Source organism: Salvelinus namaycush, chromosome 13 (genome assembly GCF_016432855.1).
Source record: "Salvelinus namaycush isolate Seneca chromosome 13, SaNama_1.0, whole genome shotgun sequence".
NCBI lineage: Eukaryota > Metazoa > Chordata > Actinopteri > Salmoniformes > Salmonidae > Salvelinus > Salvelinus namaycush.
Genome location: NC_052319.1, coordinates 31,041,607 through 31,060,612, shown reverse-complemented (window position 1 = coordinate 31,060,612; position 19,006 = coordinate 31,041,607). Strand labels below are relative to the sequence as shown.

The window sequence follows — 19,006 nt, the reverse complement described above, 5'->3', positions numbered from 1 at the left end:
CCCCGTGGAATTCTTTTGACACCTTGTAGAGTCCATGCCCCGATGAATTGAGGCTGGGCAAAAGGGGGGTGGTGCAACTCAAAATTAGGAAGGTGTTCGGAAAGTATCCAGACCCCTTGACTTTTTCCACATTTTGTTGTTACAGCTTTATTCTAAAATTGATTAAATAATTTTTTCCCTCTCAATCTACACACAATACACCCCAAAATGACAAAAACATGTTGAGCAAAAACCAAGCCGTGAGGCGAAGGAATTGTCCGTAGAGCTCCGAGACAGGATTGTGTCGGGGCACAGATCTGGCAAAGGTTACCCAAAAATGTTTGCTGCATTGAAGGTCCCCAAGAACATATTAGCCTCCATTGTTCTTAAAATGGAAGAAGTTTGGAACCACCAAGACTCTTCCTTGAGCTGGTCGCCCGGCCAAACTGAGCAATCAGGGGAGAAGGGCCTTGGTCAGGGAGGTGACCAAGAACCCGATGGTCACTCTGACAGAGCTCCAGAGTTCCTCTGTGGAGATGGGAGAACCTTCCAGAAGCACAACCATCTCTGCAGCACTCCACCAATTAGGCTTTTATGGTAGTGGCCAGACGGAAGCCACTCCTCAGTAAAAGGCACATGACAGCCCACTTGGAGTTTGCCAAAAGGCACCTAAAGGACTCTCAGACCATGAGACTCTGGTCTGATGAAACCAAGATTGAACTCTTTGGCCTGAATGCCAAGCTTCATGTCTGGAGGAAACCTGGCACCATCCCTACAGTGAAGCACAGTGGTGGCAGCATCATGCTGTGGGGAGGTTTTTCAGCGGCAGGGACTGAGAGACTAGTAAGGATCAAGGGAAAGATGAACGGCGCAAAGTACAGAGTGATCCTTGATGAAGTCCTGAGCGCTCTGGAGCAGGTTCTCAGACTAGGGCAAATTTTCACCTTCTAACAGGACAACGACCCTAAGCACACAGCCAACACAACACAGGAGTGGCTTTGGAAAAAGTCTCTGAATGTCTTTAAGTGGCCCTGCCAGAGCCCGGACTTGAACCCGATCAAACATCTCTGGAGAGAACTGAAAATAGCTGTGCAGCAATGCTCCCCATCCAACCTGACAGAGCTTGAGAGGATCTGCAGAGAAGAATTGGAGAAACTCCCAAATACAGGTGTGCCAAGCTTGTAGCGACATACCCAAGAAGACTCGAGGCTGTAATTGCTGCCAAAGGTGCTGAGTAAAGGGTGTGAATACTTATGCAAATGTAATATTTATATTTTTCATATTTAATACATTTGCAAACATTTCTAAAAACCTGTTTTTGCTTTGTCATTATGGGGTATTGTGTGTAGATTGATGAGGGGGGGAAACAATTTAACCCATTTTAGAATAAGGCTGCAACAAAATGTGTAAAAAGTCAAGGGGTCTGAATACTTTGAATGCACTGTATGTACTGTATTTTGATTGAAATGTTGTACTATATAACATCATGGATATTTTATTTTATGTGTAGGCTCAAAAAAATCTAATGGTATTAAATATATATATTTTTAATTTATGATCAAACAAATCTAAATAATATATCAAGTGACAGTAAATAAACCCCTGGCATTTACACTGCGGGAGAACACTCTAGATCATTTATACAAATTGTCACCAGTCCAGACCCGCTCCTAAATAACAGGCCTAGTTCTTAACACCTTTCACAGTCCATGTGTCAGTGGCGACAAATAGGGATCCGCAGAGGGGCTAATTTTGCTCAGTGACAGCATCTCTGCAGCACTGGTGGGGCTCAGTGGGACGTTGCCCCAGCTGTCCAGGCCTGACCCCAGCATGTCATGGAGCAATGGGGAATAATTATAGGTCAAGACTTCATCCCAACGACTCAGTGGCATTCTTCAGCAGTTTCAACATTATGCAGTGCTGCTGAGGGACTGTCAAAGACGCTGATCGATTAATACTTTCCAGATCAAGACATTCACTAGAGAAAAAATAAGGCAAATAATTGCTCTGTGTGTCTGAATGCTGAGGTGAACTCACAGCTTTCTCTGTGTCACTGGTGAAGTCTTGTAAACACAGATTCACCCCAGAGATGTATTATGACTTGTGTCAGTTGAGAAGGAAGAGCAGGTGGCCGGGGGCATGTTGTATTGTCTAGACATTTGAGGAACATGGGCAAAAAGCCTGCTCTGCATTCCTTCTTTTGAAAACCACTCTCTTTTGTTTCCTGTTCATCTTTAAGATGTTTTTGTGACATCTCTGTTTAGTGTTCACTTTCTACATCCAATTTTTCAGAAACTAATATTGTGTAGCTGCAGTCCTACATTATATTAAATCCGTGCTGATGAATATATTTATGTTTTCAGCAATTCTGCACAGAAATTTTACACCACTGACATCGGTAAAAGACCTGACAAACATCTATTTGGATCGAAACATTGTCAACCAATAAATATATATGTGTAGTGCATCTTGGTGTGCAGACTAGACTTTATTATTTTATGGATTAGTCTGGCCCAGCACTTCAAACCCTAGGCAGAGACAGCTCAAAGAGCAAGCAACCTGCCTATATGTCCATCAACAACCCAGAAGCCTCTCTGGACAAAAATAACTAAGCAACCCCCTAGGTCATGTCATCTATTGACTGGCTCAAATAAAAGCCCTTCAGATCTAAGTCCATAGCTGTGGGCTCTGAGTAAATAAAATGTGTGAATGGAAAGGCAGGGATAGTGACAGAGTCCTGTTCTTCAGGATAACATACACGAGTAGTAATATAATAGGAGCTATAAGTGAATGTTGTATAACATTGAAATGGTGAAGGTGTTGAGGCTGTATCCTGTCAGGAATGTGTACGGTTTGTCTGAGGAGACACTAAAGGGTGTACCAGGCAGTAGCACTCACTGAGAGCTGACATTTACAGACACGACTGGCATGGATTAAATGCTTTTACAGAGAGGTGAGGCCAAGCTACATAGACTCCTATTCATCCCATCTTCACTAATAAAAAAGTTCACACGAGACAAGCAGTGGCTGTCGTCTGATTCCACCCCAACTTATTTAATATCAAAGGCTAAAACAAGTGGACACGGAAAAAATACTTTCTTTCCTTAGCAATGAACATAAGTCTCTCAAGTGCAATACTAACTTTCAGTACCTCCGCTAATTGGGTATGAAAAAAATAACATTTTAAATTCCATTTATGACTTCAAATGTAATAACAAGTCCACACCTTGTTTTTTTTGGCTTCATGGGTCCTCACATAAATAATCCACTACAAGCCTGATGCTTTCAGAATGTAATAGTGAACAGAGAACCCAGTTCACTCTTAATATTTTAAAGTGTCCAGTGACCATATTTATGACTGGGTGTTCCCCTCTCTGTCTATTGTACCAGGTTGACAAGTCCCCTATAAGCGAAGTAAAATGTCAATAAAAACATCTGTATTTGGAAGTAATTCTACATTCATAAATCTTAAATTGCCATAAATCCAAAAACCAAAAGGCCATGCCTTTTTCCAACTGCATCTTCAGTCTGTTCCTACTAAGCTCAATAACTCATCACTGACAATTAAAACCGTATTCCTTGGATCCTGATTCAGCCAAGTTCAAGGGAGGACTTGTCTGGGAGTTTACAGCTGAAAGTGCTAAAATCATTTCCAGCTTTTAATTTCAATATACAAACAAATGTATCTATTAGGCTATACATTCTATAAAAGACAATATAAAAAAAACATAGGAAAATTGTTTCTGGCTGCTACAAAAGTTATGAAACAAATTGGCTGTTGTACAATACACACAAAGAAGTTACTTTATATATTTGTTCTAATGTGAAAAATCAAGTAACAGTAAATGTCCCCTCTAGATAAAAGCTATTGCTGAAAGGGTCTATTTACATGAAACTGGAAACTTTGTGTGTGTTGGTTTCCTTAAACAGTATTAAATGACCCCTATTACTAAGAAGGAATGCTTTCCGAGTTGAATTAAGAGGTCTAAAGTCTCAATCATATTAGAGGGAGGCGAGCAGCCGCCCGGCCAGGCCTGCTCTGTAATAAGATCTGGCAGAGGAAGCAGATCCACCTGTAGGTTGCAGCACGCCGAGCGCTGACTGAGCATGCGCCAGTATTGTGGCAACAGTACATTAGAGCTTATCACATTTAGCCAAAGTGGGCCTCTGCGTTTAGCAGGAAGGTGACCTCACTGGGGATAGCATCAGTGGGCTAGAGTCCCTTCTACGAAATGTGACGCTAGAATTTGGTGGCAGGGGTTAGGGCTGGGGCACAGGGAGGCATGTGTTTTTTCAGCTGACCAGACATCCCATTTCCACATGAAAGAGCCTGCTGAGAGAGAACACAGTGCATTTGACAGACCTCACAGAGTATCAACAATAATTGGCTTCTATTCTTGGAGCTGCAAGCCTGCTCACCCAGCACCTTATCACTGAGCAAAAATACACCTCTTCCTCCTAATTTCCTGCCCTCTGAACACACCTGAGATTGAATACAAATACTAAGGCTTGGCAGTCTATTACTAGACAATTAACCCTTTATAGTTGCAGGGGAGTTCACTAGTTTCACCTCAACCTCTGACTTTTCAGTTGAATGGTGATTGATTTTATGCCTCAATATCAAATGCCTGGGCAGTGTTGAAGTTGTTGAAATTATCTTCAAACTAATTTATGAGAGCTTTATTACACTAACTGGTCTAATAAAGAATAACAAAACATTTGACCTAACATAAACCCAACTAATATAGAGAAGAGAGAGACAAAGCACTCATTTGATAGTTAGTCAAAGTTGACAAGTTCTCCTGACATTGATTCCAAAACACACACAGCAATTAGTAATAAAGTACAATACAGTGTGAAAGGCCCGACTTCATCCTTGAAAATGCAAATGTTCACTAGTGAAAAACCGAGTGCAGATATGAGATGAAAGAGAGCTGGAGAAGAGAAGGATCAGTGGTGAGTCCTTTTCACTGGGTCCTGAGAGAGAACTGTGTGTCCAGTGAAGGGTGAAAACCTCTGACACCGCTTATCAAATCACCCAGAGGACAAGGCTAAGTACAGCAAATCACTTCTTCCAACACAAATTGTAGAAGGCCATCGAAACACACTTGGTGGTCACCATCGGTGTGTATCAGCATTGTGATCCATTTCCAGGTTATTTATGGCTAATTGTGAGGTGAGTGAAATGAATGTGGGATGAGAAGAAAACGGCCTCATTTTGATAGACTATACACAAAGTAGCGCATACATCCAAAGACGTGACAGGTAGGTAGCCTAGAGGTTACGAGCATTGGAACAGTAACTGAAAGGTCGCTGGTTTGAATCCCGAGCCAACTAGGTGAAGAAGAAAAAAAATGTTTTAATGTGCCCTCGAGTAAGGTACTTAACACTAATTGCACCTGTAAATTGCTCTGGATTAGAGTGTATGCTAAATGCCTAAAATGTGAAAACCATAAATTGGTTAACAAATCTCAAGAGCAGCACTCATTACTTACTTGTATGAGTTATTAATTAACCAGTTAATTGATTTTTTTTAAACAATGGCAATGCTAGAATGTCCTTGCATTATAATAGTAAGTGCCATGTCCTTTGCTGCAGAATTTATCCATATAGTGGAACGCAAAACCAATCGACTCCTGTAGGGTAATCAGGGTAATCACTGTGACACTTTCGGCCCCACAAGATTTCAATAAGCTTTTATTTCATAGAAGAGGCCAAATCGTTTACACTGACATTTCAGTACCAATAACTTATTCAACAGATGAAGCGCGTGTCTTGACCGTAACTCTGTCTCTCGAAAAATGTCTTATTTTTATTATGAGGTGGACACATAATGCGTAAATTCCGTAAAAGTTGAAGAGACTGTGAGCATCACACTCTTACCTGGGAGTGCTTGAAAAAAGCGGAGATGCGAGTGATGTGCAGGCTGAGACACCTTGAGGCACATCTAGCTCGGTAAATGCTGCCAGTGAAGAAAGAGTCATCCTGCCTGGTCCTCGAAGCGAAAGTTCCATGGGTCGACAACCCTGTAATCCATAGACACAGGGTAACACATACATTTACGCTCCTGGGCAACATTTTTTGTTTGCGGGAAGCCTATTGCTTTTATTCGTCCACTGATCGGGCTACACTGCGTGTTGACTCCAGTGGAGAAACTAAAGAAACTTCAATTATACACTGGGGAGGAGTCAGAACCGCGTGCGCTGTGTGATTGGCGGATACCGATGTGATTGTCAAATACTGCGGGTGCCTTGTAGCAGGTAGAGGTTGTGGACTCACTATGAAGGATTTTGAAATTAACTATATTTGAGTTAATGGTTTGAATGATTTTGTGCTATTGCTATGAATAACATTTTAATTCAATGTCATCTCATGACATGACTTGGCTACTTATGTAACATTGACTAGGTACCGTTACCCCCTGTATATAGCCTCGTTATTGTTTTATTGTGTTATTTATTTGATATTTTTTGGGTAAATATTATATTAACTCTTATTTTTCTTAAAACTGCACTGTTGGTTAAGGGCTTGTGTGTAAGCATTTCACAGTAAGGTCTACACTTGTTGTATTTGGCGCATGTGACAAGTAACATTTTATTTATTTGAATTAAAATCTGCAGAACTTCTAGTTGCACACACTAGGCTAGAGGTTTTCACAGTGGACCTGATACACTAGGCTACCCTGTTTATCATGCAGTACTACAATCTCCCCAAAACATAAATAGCACGTCCTACATAAACCACACCTTGAATAGGAAGCTCCACATTTCATGTCTTCGACCTACTGCCACCTACTGATGACACAACACATCAGAAATGCATAGTATACAGGTTGTCCAAGCCCCCCACATATGGCCCCTGGAAAGCTTCCCAGGAAACCCCTTTCGTCCAGCCTGTGCCTCACCATTTAACAGTAGCTCGGAAAAATATTCTACCTGGAAAACAATTAAAACAATCTTAAAACAAATTCCTCAACATGGTCTCCCATTATCTGGCATTGTTTCATAGCCCAGGGATTGGAGCAAATATGACATGTAGGAAAATATTTAAATCCTTGCCATTTATTGTTGAAAAAAACAACAACGTCCGTATTTAATAAGAAAGTTCCCTAGGGGGAACTAGACACTGTTGCTCTGCTGTTCTCAGCTTACGGGAGTGCTTTCTTGTATACCATTACAGCCGCAATGTAATGAGCTTTTATAAGTGTTGCTCTTAAACAGTATGCAGAATGGGATCCAAACGGAGACTTGCACTAGATTTTGGGTCAGGTAGCCAACTCGCCCTGGGCCAGCGATGCTCAGTGCCAAATACTTCAGCCCTTACCTCTCTCTCTCGCACTCATGAAATGGGTCTGTTAATGAGGCTGCCAGTGCCAAGGACAGGGATCATCCCCCAAAATACTAGTTTCTGTGTCCAATAACACATTTTTATCAGTTACGTATCCTATAGTTATCACTCCTGCAGGTTGTGTATCCACTAGGCATGTTTGCTAGAGTATCATTTGTGATTAGAGAAGAGAAACAGCTACCACTTTTCTGATGCTGTTGCATGGTGTGTAAACACATTCCCATGACGGCAGAAACACTATCTGAATGGGTGTTCATTTCCCTGGTGGTCCCAGAGCATAAAGTGGTGAGAGATAAGTTGTGGTGAGAGATCCCTTGCCACTCTTAAAATATTTAAACGCGGATGTCTGTGTACCTTAAAAACAATGAAATGGCTTAATTTGTTGGCTTATTACAGCCATGTGTGGTAGGAGTTTTATGGTGTGTGGTGAAGGAAACACAGTGCCTGTGTGTGGTCCTAATGTCTCCTACAGCCTGTGGGACACGCATGCATCTCTCCTCACACTGACTCCACCATTTCCTTGACTGGGAAAACCTCTGCCAATAGTGACCTCAGGCCATAAAGCCAGATCAGGAGCAGAGGTGTTTGTCTGGGCAGAGATGCATCTCTGGCACCTGATTTCTTTTTTGTTAACTTCGTCACCGTGTTAATTCACTCCGTTAATTACTGTTGGGGTCTCTACTAGCAACTGATGTTTACATGCGTAAACAAACCTGTGTGCACTTTGCTCCGAAGTCTGAGTCCTCTAGATTGAGTAATCTATAGGTACCTAGAAAGATAAAGACACTTTTGTATTGTTGGATATAGGATGATTTGTGGGATTACCCTGATGTCATTCTTCTCAAAAAAAGTGTTCCATTGGTCAACATTTAGTGTATGTTGATATCTTCCAGGACAATGCCAACTGAAGCCCATTAACCCAAACTTCCTTTCTAAAATCCGCTAATCCCAGCATCACCTCTGAATGGCCTCAACCTAACCACCTCACCACCCCAACCTCCCCCTGACCTCAACATCTGACCTCAAGCTGTACACCCATACTCAAAATGGTGCCTTAACACAAACAAAATATAAATGGTAAACCAAACACTGAGAATTGATGTGAAGACAAGTACGCTATTTTTCTTGGAGATGATTGAGTGTGACATGGCAGGTTGTAATGGCTACACTTCCTTGCCTGCACAATATGTGAAAATAGTAGTGTTTCATCCAATTGAGAGCTTGTGTATGGGAAAGCCTCTGACACGCTGTCAATCTCACTGAACACAACTTCCAAGCTGCGGTAGTCTGATATATTCCACTGCTTGCATGGTCTGCTTCAGTCCTCATGTTACACAAATATGGGCTTTGACACATGATATGGAGAAAAAAAAGTTTTTTGAATTGGTAACAAACCAGCATCCGTTTTCAACCAGTTTTGATGTTGTTGTAAGAAGAAGTGCTCAGCGCCCATCTTTGATCCCAAAGGCTGCAGGTGTAGTCATTGTTACACACACCTGTGACTGCAGTAGTATGAAGGCTCTCAGATCAGAAAGGACAAGCATGTACAGGATCCTGACTGATGATCAAATACAGGATATCTTGTGTTATTTTAGTGAGGTATGGGCAGACTAAGTACATTAGCTATAAAAGACTACTGTTCAAATAACAGCGAATACTCCCAACATTACAACGTTACAACCATCAAAGACACAATATACAGTACCAGTCAAAAGTTTGGACACACCTACTCATTCCAGGGTTTTTCTTTATTTTGACTATTTTCTACATTGTAGAATAGTGAAGACATCAAAACTATGAAATAACATATATGGAATCATGTAGTAACCAAAAAAAAGTGTTAAACAAATCAAAATATATTTTATATTTGAAATTCTTCAAATTAGCCACCCAAATAACAGGTGTGCCTTGTTAAAAGTAAATTTGATGAATTTCTTTCCTTCCAATCAATTGTGTTGTGACAAGTTAGGGGTGGAATACAGAAGATAGCCCTATTTGGTGAAAGACCAAGTCCATATTATGGCAAGAACAGCTCAAATAATATATATTTAATAATATAAATATTGCTTTCTCGGGAACAGGCCCAGATCCCCATGATTTGCGTGAAGAGGAGGCATAGAAAAAGGGGCCGGAGAGCGGGATGCCTTCTGAGAATTCGTAGGCAATCGAATAAACCCTTCCTTCCATTCTGCTAGAAAACATTAAACTACCAACGGGACATTCAAAACTGTAATAGCTTATGCTTCATGGAGACGTGGCTGAACGACGACACTCAACATACAGCTGGCTGGTTATACGCTGCACCGGCAGGATAGAACAGTGGCGTCTGGTAGGACAAGGGGCGGTGGATTATGTATTTTTGTAAATAACAGCTGGTGCACGAAATCTAAGGAAGTCTCGAACTATTGCTCACCTGAGGTAGAGTATTTCATGATAAACTGTAGACCACACTACCTACCTAGAGAATGTATCTGTATTTTTCGTAGCTGTTTACATACCACCACAGTCAGAGGCTGGCACTAAGACAGCATTGAATGAGCTGTATTCCACCATAAGCAAACAAGAAAACGCTCACCCTAAGGCGGCGCTCCTAGTAGCCGGGGACTTTAATGCAGGGAAACTGAAATCCGTTTTACCAAATTTCTATCAGCATGATAAATGTGCAAGCAAAGGAAAAAAAACTCTGGACCACCTTTACTCCACACACAGAGATGCATACAAAACTCTCCCTCGCCCTCCATTTGGCAAATCTGACCATAATTCTATCCTCCTGATTCCTGCTTAAAAATAAAAGCAAAAATTAAAAAAGCAAAAATGAAAGCAGGGAGCACCAGTGACTAGATCAATAAAAAAGTAGTCAGAGGAAGCAGATGCTAAGCTACAGGACTGTTTTGCTAGCACAGACTGGAAGATGTTCCGGGATTCGATGGTTTTGAGTAGTACACCACATCAGTCATTGGCTTCATCAATAAGTGCATTGATGAGGTCGTACCCACAGTGACCGTACATACTGTACATACCCCAACCAGAAGCCATGGATTACAGGCAACATCCACACTGAGCTAAAGGCTAGAGCTGCCGCTTTCAAGGAGCAGGACTCTAACCCGGAAGCTTATAAGAAATCCGAGGAAGGCCCTAAGAATTGTCAAAGACTCCAGCCACCCTAGTCATAGACTGTTCCCTCTGCTACCACACGACAAGTGGTACCAGAGCGCCAAGTCTAGGGCCATGAGGCTTCTAAACAGCTTCTACCCCCAAGCCATAAGACTCCTGAACACCTAATCAAATGGCTACCCAGACTATTTCCATTGCCCCCACCCTTTTACACCGATGCTACTCTCTGTTGTTAATATATATGCATAGTCACTTTAATAACTCTACCTACATGTACATATTACCTCAACTAACTGGTGCCCCAGCACATTGACTCTGTATCGGTACCCCCCTGTATATAGTCTCACTATCGATATTTTACTGCTGCTCTTTAATTACTTGTTACTTTTATCTCTTATTCTTCACCATATTTTTTTTAACTGCATTGTTGGTTCGGGGCTCGTAAGTAAGCATTCCACTGTAAGGTCTACAACTGTTGTATTCGGCGCATGTGACTAATACAATTTGATTTGATTTGAGAAACGACAGTCCATTATTACTTTAAGACATGAAGGTCAGTCAATACTGAAAATTTCAATTACTTTGAAAGTTTCTTCAAGTGCAGTCTCCAAAACCATCAAGCGCTATGATGAAACTGGCTCTCATGAGGACCGCCACAGGAAAAGAAGACCCAGAGTTACCAGCCTCAGAAATTGCAGCCCAAATAAATGCTTCAGAGTTCAAGTAACAGACACATCTCAACATCAACTGCTCAGAGGAGAATGCATGAATCAGGCCTTCATGGTCGAATTGCTGCAAAGAAACACGAGCAACGGACATTAGACCGGTTTAAATCTGTCCTTTGGTCTGATGAGTCCAAATTTGATGAGTCCAAAATGTCTTTGTGAAACGCAAAGTAGATGAACGGAAGATCCCGCATTTGTCGTTCCCACCGTGAAGCATAGAGGAGGAGGTGTGACAGTGTGGGGGTGCTTTGCTGGTGATACTGTCAGTGATATATTTAGAATTCAAGGCACACTTAACCAGCATGGCTACAACAGAACCCTGCAGCAATACGCGATTCCATCTGGTTTGCGTTTAGTGGGACTATCATTTGTTTTTCAACAAGACAATGACCCAACACACCTCCAGACCGTGTAAGGACTGTTTGACCAAGAAGGAGAGTGATGGAGTACTGCATGATGACCTGGCCTCCACAATCACCCGACCTCAACCCAATTGAGATGGTTTGGGATGAGTTGGATCGCAGAGTTGGACCGCATCTCCAATCCAAAATTAAATCTAGAATCAGCTTCCTATTTTGCAACAAAGCATTCTTCACTCATGCTGCCAAACATACCCTCGTAAAACTGACCATCCTACCGATCCTCGACTTCGGCGATGTCATTTACAAAATAGTCTCCAACACTCTACTCAACAAATTGGATGCAGTCTATGACAATGCCATCCGTTTTGTCACCAAAGCCCCATATACTACCCACTATTGCGACCTGTATGCTCTCGTTGTCTGGTCCTCGCTACATATTCATCGCCAAACCCACTGGCTCCATGTCATCTATATGTCTTTGCTAGGTAAAGCTCCGCCTTATCTCAGCTCACTGGTCACCATAGCAACACCCCCCCGTAGCACACACTCCAGCAGGTATGTCTCACTAGTCACCCCCAAAGCCAATTCCTCCATTGGCCGCCTTTCCTTCCAGTTCTCTGCTGCCAAGGACTGGAACGAACTGCAAAAATCACTGAAGCTGGAGACTCTTATCTCCCTCCCTAGCTTTAAGCACCAGCTGTCAGAGCAGCTCACAGATCACTGCACCTGTACATAGCCCATCTGTAAACAGCCCATCCAACTACCTCATCCCCATACTGTATTTATTTATTTTTCTTGCTCCTTTGCACCCCAGTATCTCTACTTGCACATTCATCTTCTGCACATCTACCATTCCAGTGTTTAATTGCTATATTGTAATTACTTCGCCACCATGGCCTATTTATTGCCCTACTTCCCTTATCATACCTCATTTGCACTCACTGTATATAGACTTTTCTTTTATCTACTGTATTATTGACTGTATGTTTGTTTATTCCATGTGTAACTCTGTGCTGTTGTATGTGTCGACCTGCTGTGCTTTATCTTGGCCAGGTCGCAGTTGTAAATGAGAACTAGTTCTCAACTAGCCTACCCGGTTAAATAAAGGTGAAATAAAATAAAATAAAAAAAGAGTGAAGGAAAAGTAGCCAACAAGTGGTCAGCGCATGTGGGAACTCCTTTAAGACTGTCGGAAAAGCATTCCAGGTGAAGCTGGTTGAGAGAATGCCAAGAGTGTGCAAAGCTGTCATCAAGGCAAAGGGTGGCTACTTTGAAGAATCTCAAATATATTTTGATTTGTTTAACACTTTTTTTGGTTACTTTATGATTCCATATGTGTTATTTCATAGTTGTGATGTCTTCAGTATTATTCTACAATGTAGAAAATAGTACAAATAAAGAAAAACCCTTGAATGAGTAGGTGTCGGAACATTTTGACTGGTACTGTATAGAGAAGGTGGATGTGGAATGTCCTGACTAAACACCTCCAATAAATCTGGCTCACCTTTCCTTTTTAGCTTCTTGTTTTCCCAACACTTTTTGTATGGTCTCAGACAGTACCTACAGCCATTGCATGATATTCTATAGCCTATTGCACATAAAACAGCCCATTGGAAAAAGACAGTTCCAATGCCTCCCATAAAGAGAAAGACAAGAATATGCAAGCCATACTGCTTTTATCACTACAGGTGACCCCTTCTTCATCTAAGCACACCATGATTGGACATTGATAATGTCTCTGGGATGATATTGAGATATTGCATAAAACTGCTCAAAAGCCAAGAATAACAACAAACATAATAATGTCTCACGGCATCATGAGTGCTAACACCTGAGATGACATCATTACAACAGATACACATCTATTTTCCAAGTGGAGGCAAGTAGGGCTGAAATGGGGCTGTTGAAAACACTGACACTAAGGTATATTAAATTGTATAACTGGTTACATCTAAGGCCGAGTCCCAAAATGTCTCTCATTCTCGCCGTGGCAGTTTTATTTCCTACCACCAGGGGGAATCATTTGAGCGAATATGTCTGGACTGTTTCAATATGCGTTGATGACTGTTATCGAGTCCTTGCCAATATTACATACTTTAATCTTGGTTTATTGTACACCTTTTGCCATTGCTGAAATTAGTGTATTTTTCACATGGCCAGTTATTTAACCATGATAGTTATGGTGTTCTAATGAACTACTGGAGCATGCCACAATGTCAGTCTTATGAAATGACTACACTCTTACAGTGGTCCCCCTCAATTTGGTACAGTAGTCTTTGTTTGTAATACTAGTGTCTAGACTATGGACTCAATCGACAATATGTATTCACAAGACTTTCCCACATTCCCTGTGATAATATTTATCCTCTATATGAGGTCGGAAAAACTGTTAAGTGTGGAAGTCTTCTAAACATAGATGCCCTTGGAATATTGTTCTGATATTCACCACCACCTCCCTAAACAATACTGCATTGTGCAGCACTGTAGGCACTGATATCAGCAGGCTGCTATTCTCAACTCTTCAAAAGATAACTATCGCGCTCTCCCAAAAGCTTGTTCAGACAAAAAAAGAGCTGTAATGTGTTCCTACTCAAAAAGATGTCGCATAACGCTTACCAAGCATACGAACACATTACACCTCTGTCTGCTATTCTCAACTCTACAAGCTTCCCAAAGTGGATAGTGCCATTAAGTTACCTTCTAATAACTGATCAATTTTATAATGTTCTTGAATCTGCTCAATGTATTTTGATTGATGTGTGAGTGTCCCTCTGAGGCAGTTGGCCAGGTAATAAACTCACTGTCTATCATTTTGCTGGGTGGGTTATCCTTGGCTTTCCACTCTGTCTCTTAGCAATACCGTTAACGTGAGGTTAATGAACCTTCTATTCATTGAATATAATATTGAGAGAAAAACAATTAACTTTGAATTTTTTTTATTTTTTCCCTTACACTAGTAATGAATGTGATGGGTACTATCAGAGCTGATGGGAATGAGATACAGCACAGGGTAGCGTGAAGACATTTAGTGGCCACTAGATAGCAATGTTGCCAAATACAAACTTGTGGGTGCTGAGTACTCTGCTTTTTTAGTGGTGTGTTTTATTTGTAATAATTATTATCAGGAGATGATCCAGCATTAATACCAAAAAATTGAGAATTCATTTAGGTTTTCTCGTCTGGGGAACATAATTATCAAAATTACATATGTAATGGAAAATAGAACACATCTTGGATTCTAAATTTGTTTTGTTCTTTCTCTCTGACACACACACACACCATTTGTATAATGGTTTTATGATCTATTTTGCAAGATGATGTAATGACAATGCCAATCACTTTAATCTCACCTGGAAAAAGATATTTAGGAAGGGCTTAGTAACCTCATAAATGACCTTTATGATGTGAAAAATACTGCTTGTCTATTGCTCCAGTCCACCTTATACAACACCTTTCTTCTGCCACATACAAAACTCCCTGGCCCATAGCTCATATACACACAGTGTCATTGATATGTGTCTTTATAGGGACTAGGGCAGCTCAGTCATTAAGTAGACCCAATGCATACAAACAATCCCATTAGTAAAGCAAGGTGATAGTGTGGGGTGACGACTCACTCAGCTGTATTACTACTGTCATTGGCTGGCTGGGCTGAGTGGATGGCCCCATTACACAGCAAAATGCTGATATGACAAAGCACCAGGCTGAATCAATTGATTTCACAGCGGTAACTAGGATATAGCAGACATTCCCCATCCCCTATCCTTCAAAACAAACAGTGCATTGTCACTATTAGACCACATCTCCAGTTAGATTTCTGTATAAATCATATTTTGTTTTAGATGTATCCAGGCTGTGAGGTGAAAATCATGAACCATCCAGAGCATTTAGTGTCCCATGGGGGAACGCTGTGAAAGTTATAAACTAGACATTTAATGTTAGTATTTAGCGTGCTTTTATTTTACCAAAATATGCAATCGATCTCACAAGGAGTCCTGTTTTATTGTCTGAACAGTGTGATGATGTAGACAATAAAGTGTGATGATGTTCAGACAATAAAACAGGACTCCTTGTGAGATCGATTGCATATTTTGGTAAAATAAAAGCACGCTAAATACTAACATTAAATGTCTAGTTTATAACTTTCACAGCGTTCCCCCATGGGACACTAAATGCTCTAGATGGTTCATGATTTTCACCTCACAGCCTGGATACATCTAAAACAAAATATGATTTATGCAGAAATCTAACTGGAGATGTGGTCTAATAGTGACAATGCATTGTTTGTTTTGAAGGATAGGGGACGGGGAATGTCTGCTATATCCTAGTTACCGCTGTGAAATCAGTGGATTCAGCCTATAGACCTTGGTGATACTGTTATCTTAGTAAAATTACTTTGCATTAAATGAAAAGCTTTTGGTCTTCTCAAAGGTGTTGTTAGATTACATTGTGGTAATACACATTGTTTTTAATTACAAAGTGAAAGATTAACAACTGAGAAAAAATGAGGGCAAACTATGGTTTTGAATGAGATTTGTCACCTCAGTGGACAATGAAGCAGAACTGTAAATTGTCATTTCTAGCTACTGAGTGTGAAGGGGGTTCATAACACACCCCCATGTTCAGCGCTGCCAGCATCTCCATTAAAAACTGGAATCGCTGACATTTCAACTAGCTATACCATTAAAGTAATCTGCATTGTACATGTTCTATTTTGGCTATTGTGACTAAAGACAATGTCTCCGAACATCATGTCTGTGGAAAAGGATCTTTAATATATACATTTTATTAATTTAGCAGAATCAAACCCACAACCCTGGCATTGCAAGAGCCATGCTCTACCAAGTGAGTCACACAGGACTATAATATTAATTTAGATTACAATCTAAAAGCTTTCATATGTTTACTTTCCTGCAAGGGTATGTATATGAAATACATTCTCACATTGACTGTAAATGGGAGTTGTAACAGCCTATGGCGTCAAAATCATTATAATTATTAGGGTTCATTTGGGCATTCGGACCCCAAAAAAATATTGAGCAGTATTACATAGGCCTAGATTATGTGTAAACATATTGCAGTTTGGATACAGATTGTTCTAGTAATAGAGCCAAATCAAGATGGATTTTCTATAAGAGATAACTACTCAATCATGAAGGGAATCAAGTTGCATCTCACCACAGATAATCCCTGTATAATCTATTGCACATTCTCAGTACATTAGAATATAAAACCTACTAGAGACATCAACTGTCATGTCATTCTTTAACACTTATTGTTTGAGTACTTGGAGGAGGGAAGGAAGCAAGAGGTGGAAGGAGGAGAGGAGAAGCAGCAGGAGCCACAGGTCATCAATCCTTGACCCCTGACCTCAGCCCTTGAATCGCTGGCATATGTCTGCTTTCCCCACCTTTCCCCTCACTCCCTCCCTCCCTCCGGAATTTGACTATAGCTGAGAAAGAATGCACTGCAGTTACCCTTTAAGAAGCATTCCTCAATGTGTGAACTGCCCCTCTACCACCACTACACCCAACCCGAGCCACCTCTGGTCTCTTGGTCCTCCCATCCCTTTCATGAACACTCACACTTTACTTTTTTTCCTCTCTTACCACCTCTGACTTTATTGATAGCTACTTTGTTGAGAAAACATGTACTTACTATGACTGTGATATGTGGTTGTCTCACCTGGATACCTTAAGAGGGAGGCGCTAACTGTAAGTAGCTCTGGATAAGAGCGTCTGCTAAATGACTAAAATGTCATGTCAAATGTGAACATGGTAATATATTTCCTCCAGATAAACATCTCAGAGGAGAAGTATTGACCTAATAGATCTATATGAGAAGATCAAATACAGTATACATTTGCAGCAAAAAGTGTAGTCATATAAAAAGTATATTCCCTCTGAGAAGTGGAATTTCACAAAGGTAAACACTCAAACCCTGTCGCTGAAAATAGCTTTCTTTTTCTTGTATGCTGTGTTGCCCTGTCTGGAAAATGGGTCTGTATGACATAACAGCACCATAGAAACCCTCATGCGTCTCTCGCCTGTGCGGTTGCTTGCATTGGGGGATGGGAAGGACGGAAGTAGGGGGGAGGGGTGGTACAGTGTTACTGAGTTCACAAAGCCTTTCCTCACTCACACGCATGTGCACACAGAGGCATACACATAGGCACTGACTTGCACACACACACACACACGCACACACACACACACACACACACACACACACACACACACCCTAACACAAACACACACACAGATGCGAGCACACACAAACACGTGCATAAACACTAGCACACACACATACACAGTAGGCTTCTGTGTTGGTGGGTGGATTGTCTTGGCCCTGCCAGACTGACTCACACCCTGCCTGTGCTCGTATTCTCTTTATGGTATGAATAAAGCAGAAGGGCTTGGGAGCTAAATCCAATATGTCAATGGGTACTGTAGCACAGTGAGAAACAGAGACACAGCTGGATAAAACCCTGCTAGAGGCTGCGCTTCCCAGGGCTAATAACAGCCCAACAAGAGCTGTGTGACTATCGACACCCTTCCCCCACATCAACATATTACCATCCCCACTCTGTGCTGTCTAGAAAGGTCATGTGACCCTCATCAGTCTCCCGGGTTGGGGGAGGGGAAACAGATTGAACCTGTTCTTTGTTAGGAGGTCAGCCCCAGCTCCATGGCAGGAAGAGTTCTTACCACATACACACTAATAGCCGTACACTTACAGGCTACAAATTAAACCCAGTTCAAATAATTAACATAGGCCCTACTTCAGAGCAGAAAACACTAGCCTCGCTGGCCACAAAATCACCAGAGGCCTGGAAAGTGTAGTTACAAGTGCATATTGGAAAAGGGGGTAATATTGTAATAAGACAATGTGATGAGGAATATGATCAAATCCTTTAATCTGTTTGTACAGCCAATATATATATTTAATCAGAAAAAAGTAGAAGAGATGGTTTTACCATAAAATCAATTGCAGAGAGAAGGAGAAAGCTAAATCCTGGGATGCAAGGATGCAGCAACTTTACTCGCAAGAATGATTTATAAAGTTTGATGTAAAAGTATAATGTATTTGGATGGTTTTACTGTCACAGTTACATCTTAATTAATCTAAATGATATTTAAATTCAATTTTGACTATGAGTGATGCTTTGGATATACAGTCACATTTAACAGTTCAGAATCCACATTTTACTTGGCTACAGTAGTAGTACAGTCTGTATCACTATCATTGGTGAAATAAAATGTGGAAACGGTAACAGTGATTACCAAAGTACTATGCAATACTATGTAATAAGTGTCAATAACAATGCTATTACATAGGTATGAATCCATTGCTATCTTTTTCAAACGTGTGCATGGTACTCTGACCGACTGTGTGATGATGAATTGCATAATTCTTTAGTCTTTTCTGCGCAAATATTCACGCTCATACGGTAACCAAAGGAATGTGTCACACGAATGT

The 19,006-nt window shown here is 41.0% G+C and overlaps 1 protein-coding gene across 1 annotated transcript in view; it reads right to left on the bottom strand.

Annotated features, from left to right (window-relative positions):
• LOC120058434 (anosmin-1-like) overlaps positions 1–6,110 on the bottom strand; it is a 75,776-nt gene extending 69,666 nt beyond the window's left edge. Inside the window, exon 1 of the mRNA XM_039007087.1 lies at positions 5,863–6,110. Within this exon, the coding sequence (XP_038863015.1) occupies positions 5,863–6,057 (195 nt within the window). The 5' untranslated portion in view covers positions 6,058–6,110. The remainder of the gene's footprint in view (positions 1–5,862) is intronic.
• Between the last annotated feature and the right edge of the window lie 12,896 nt (positions 6,111–19,006).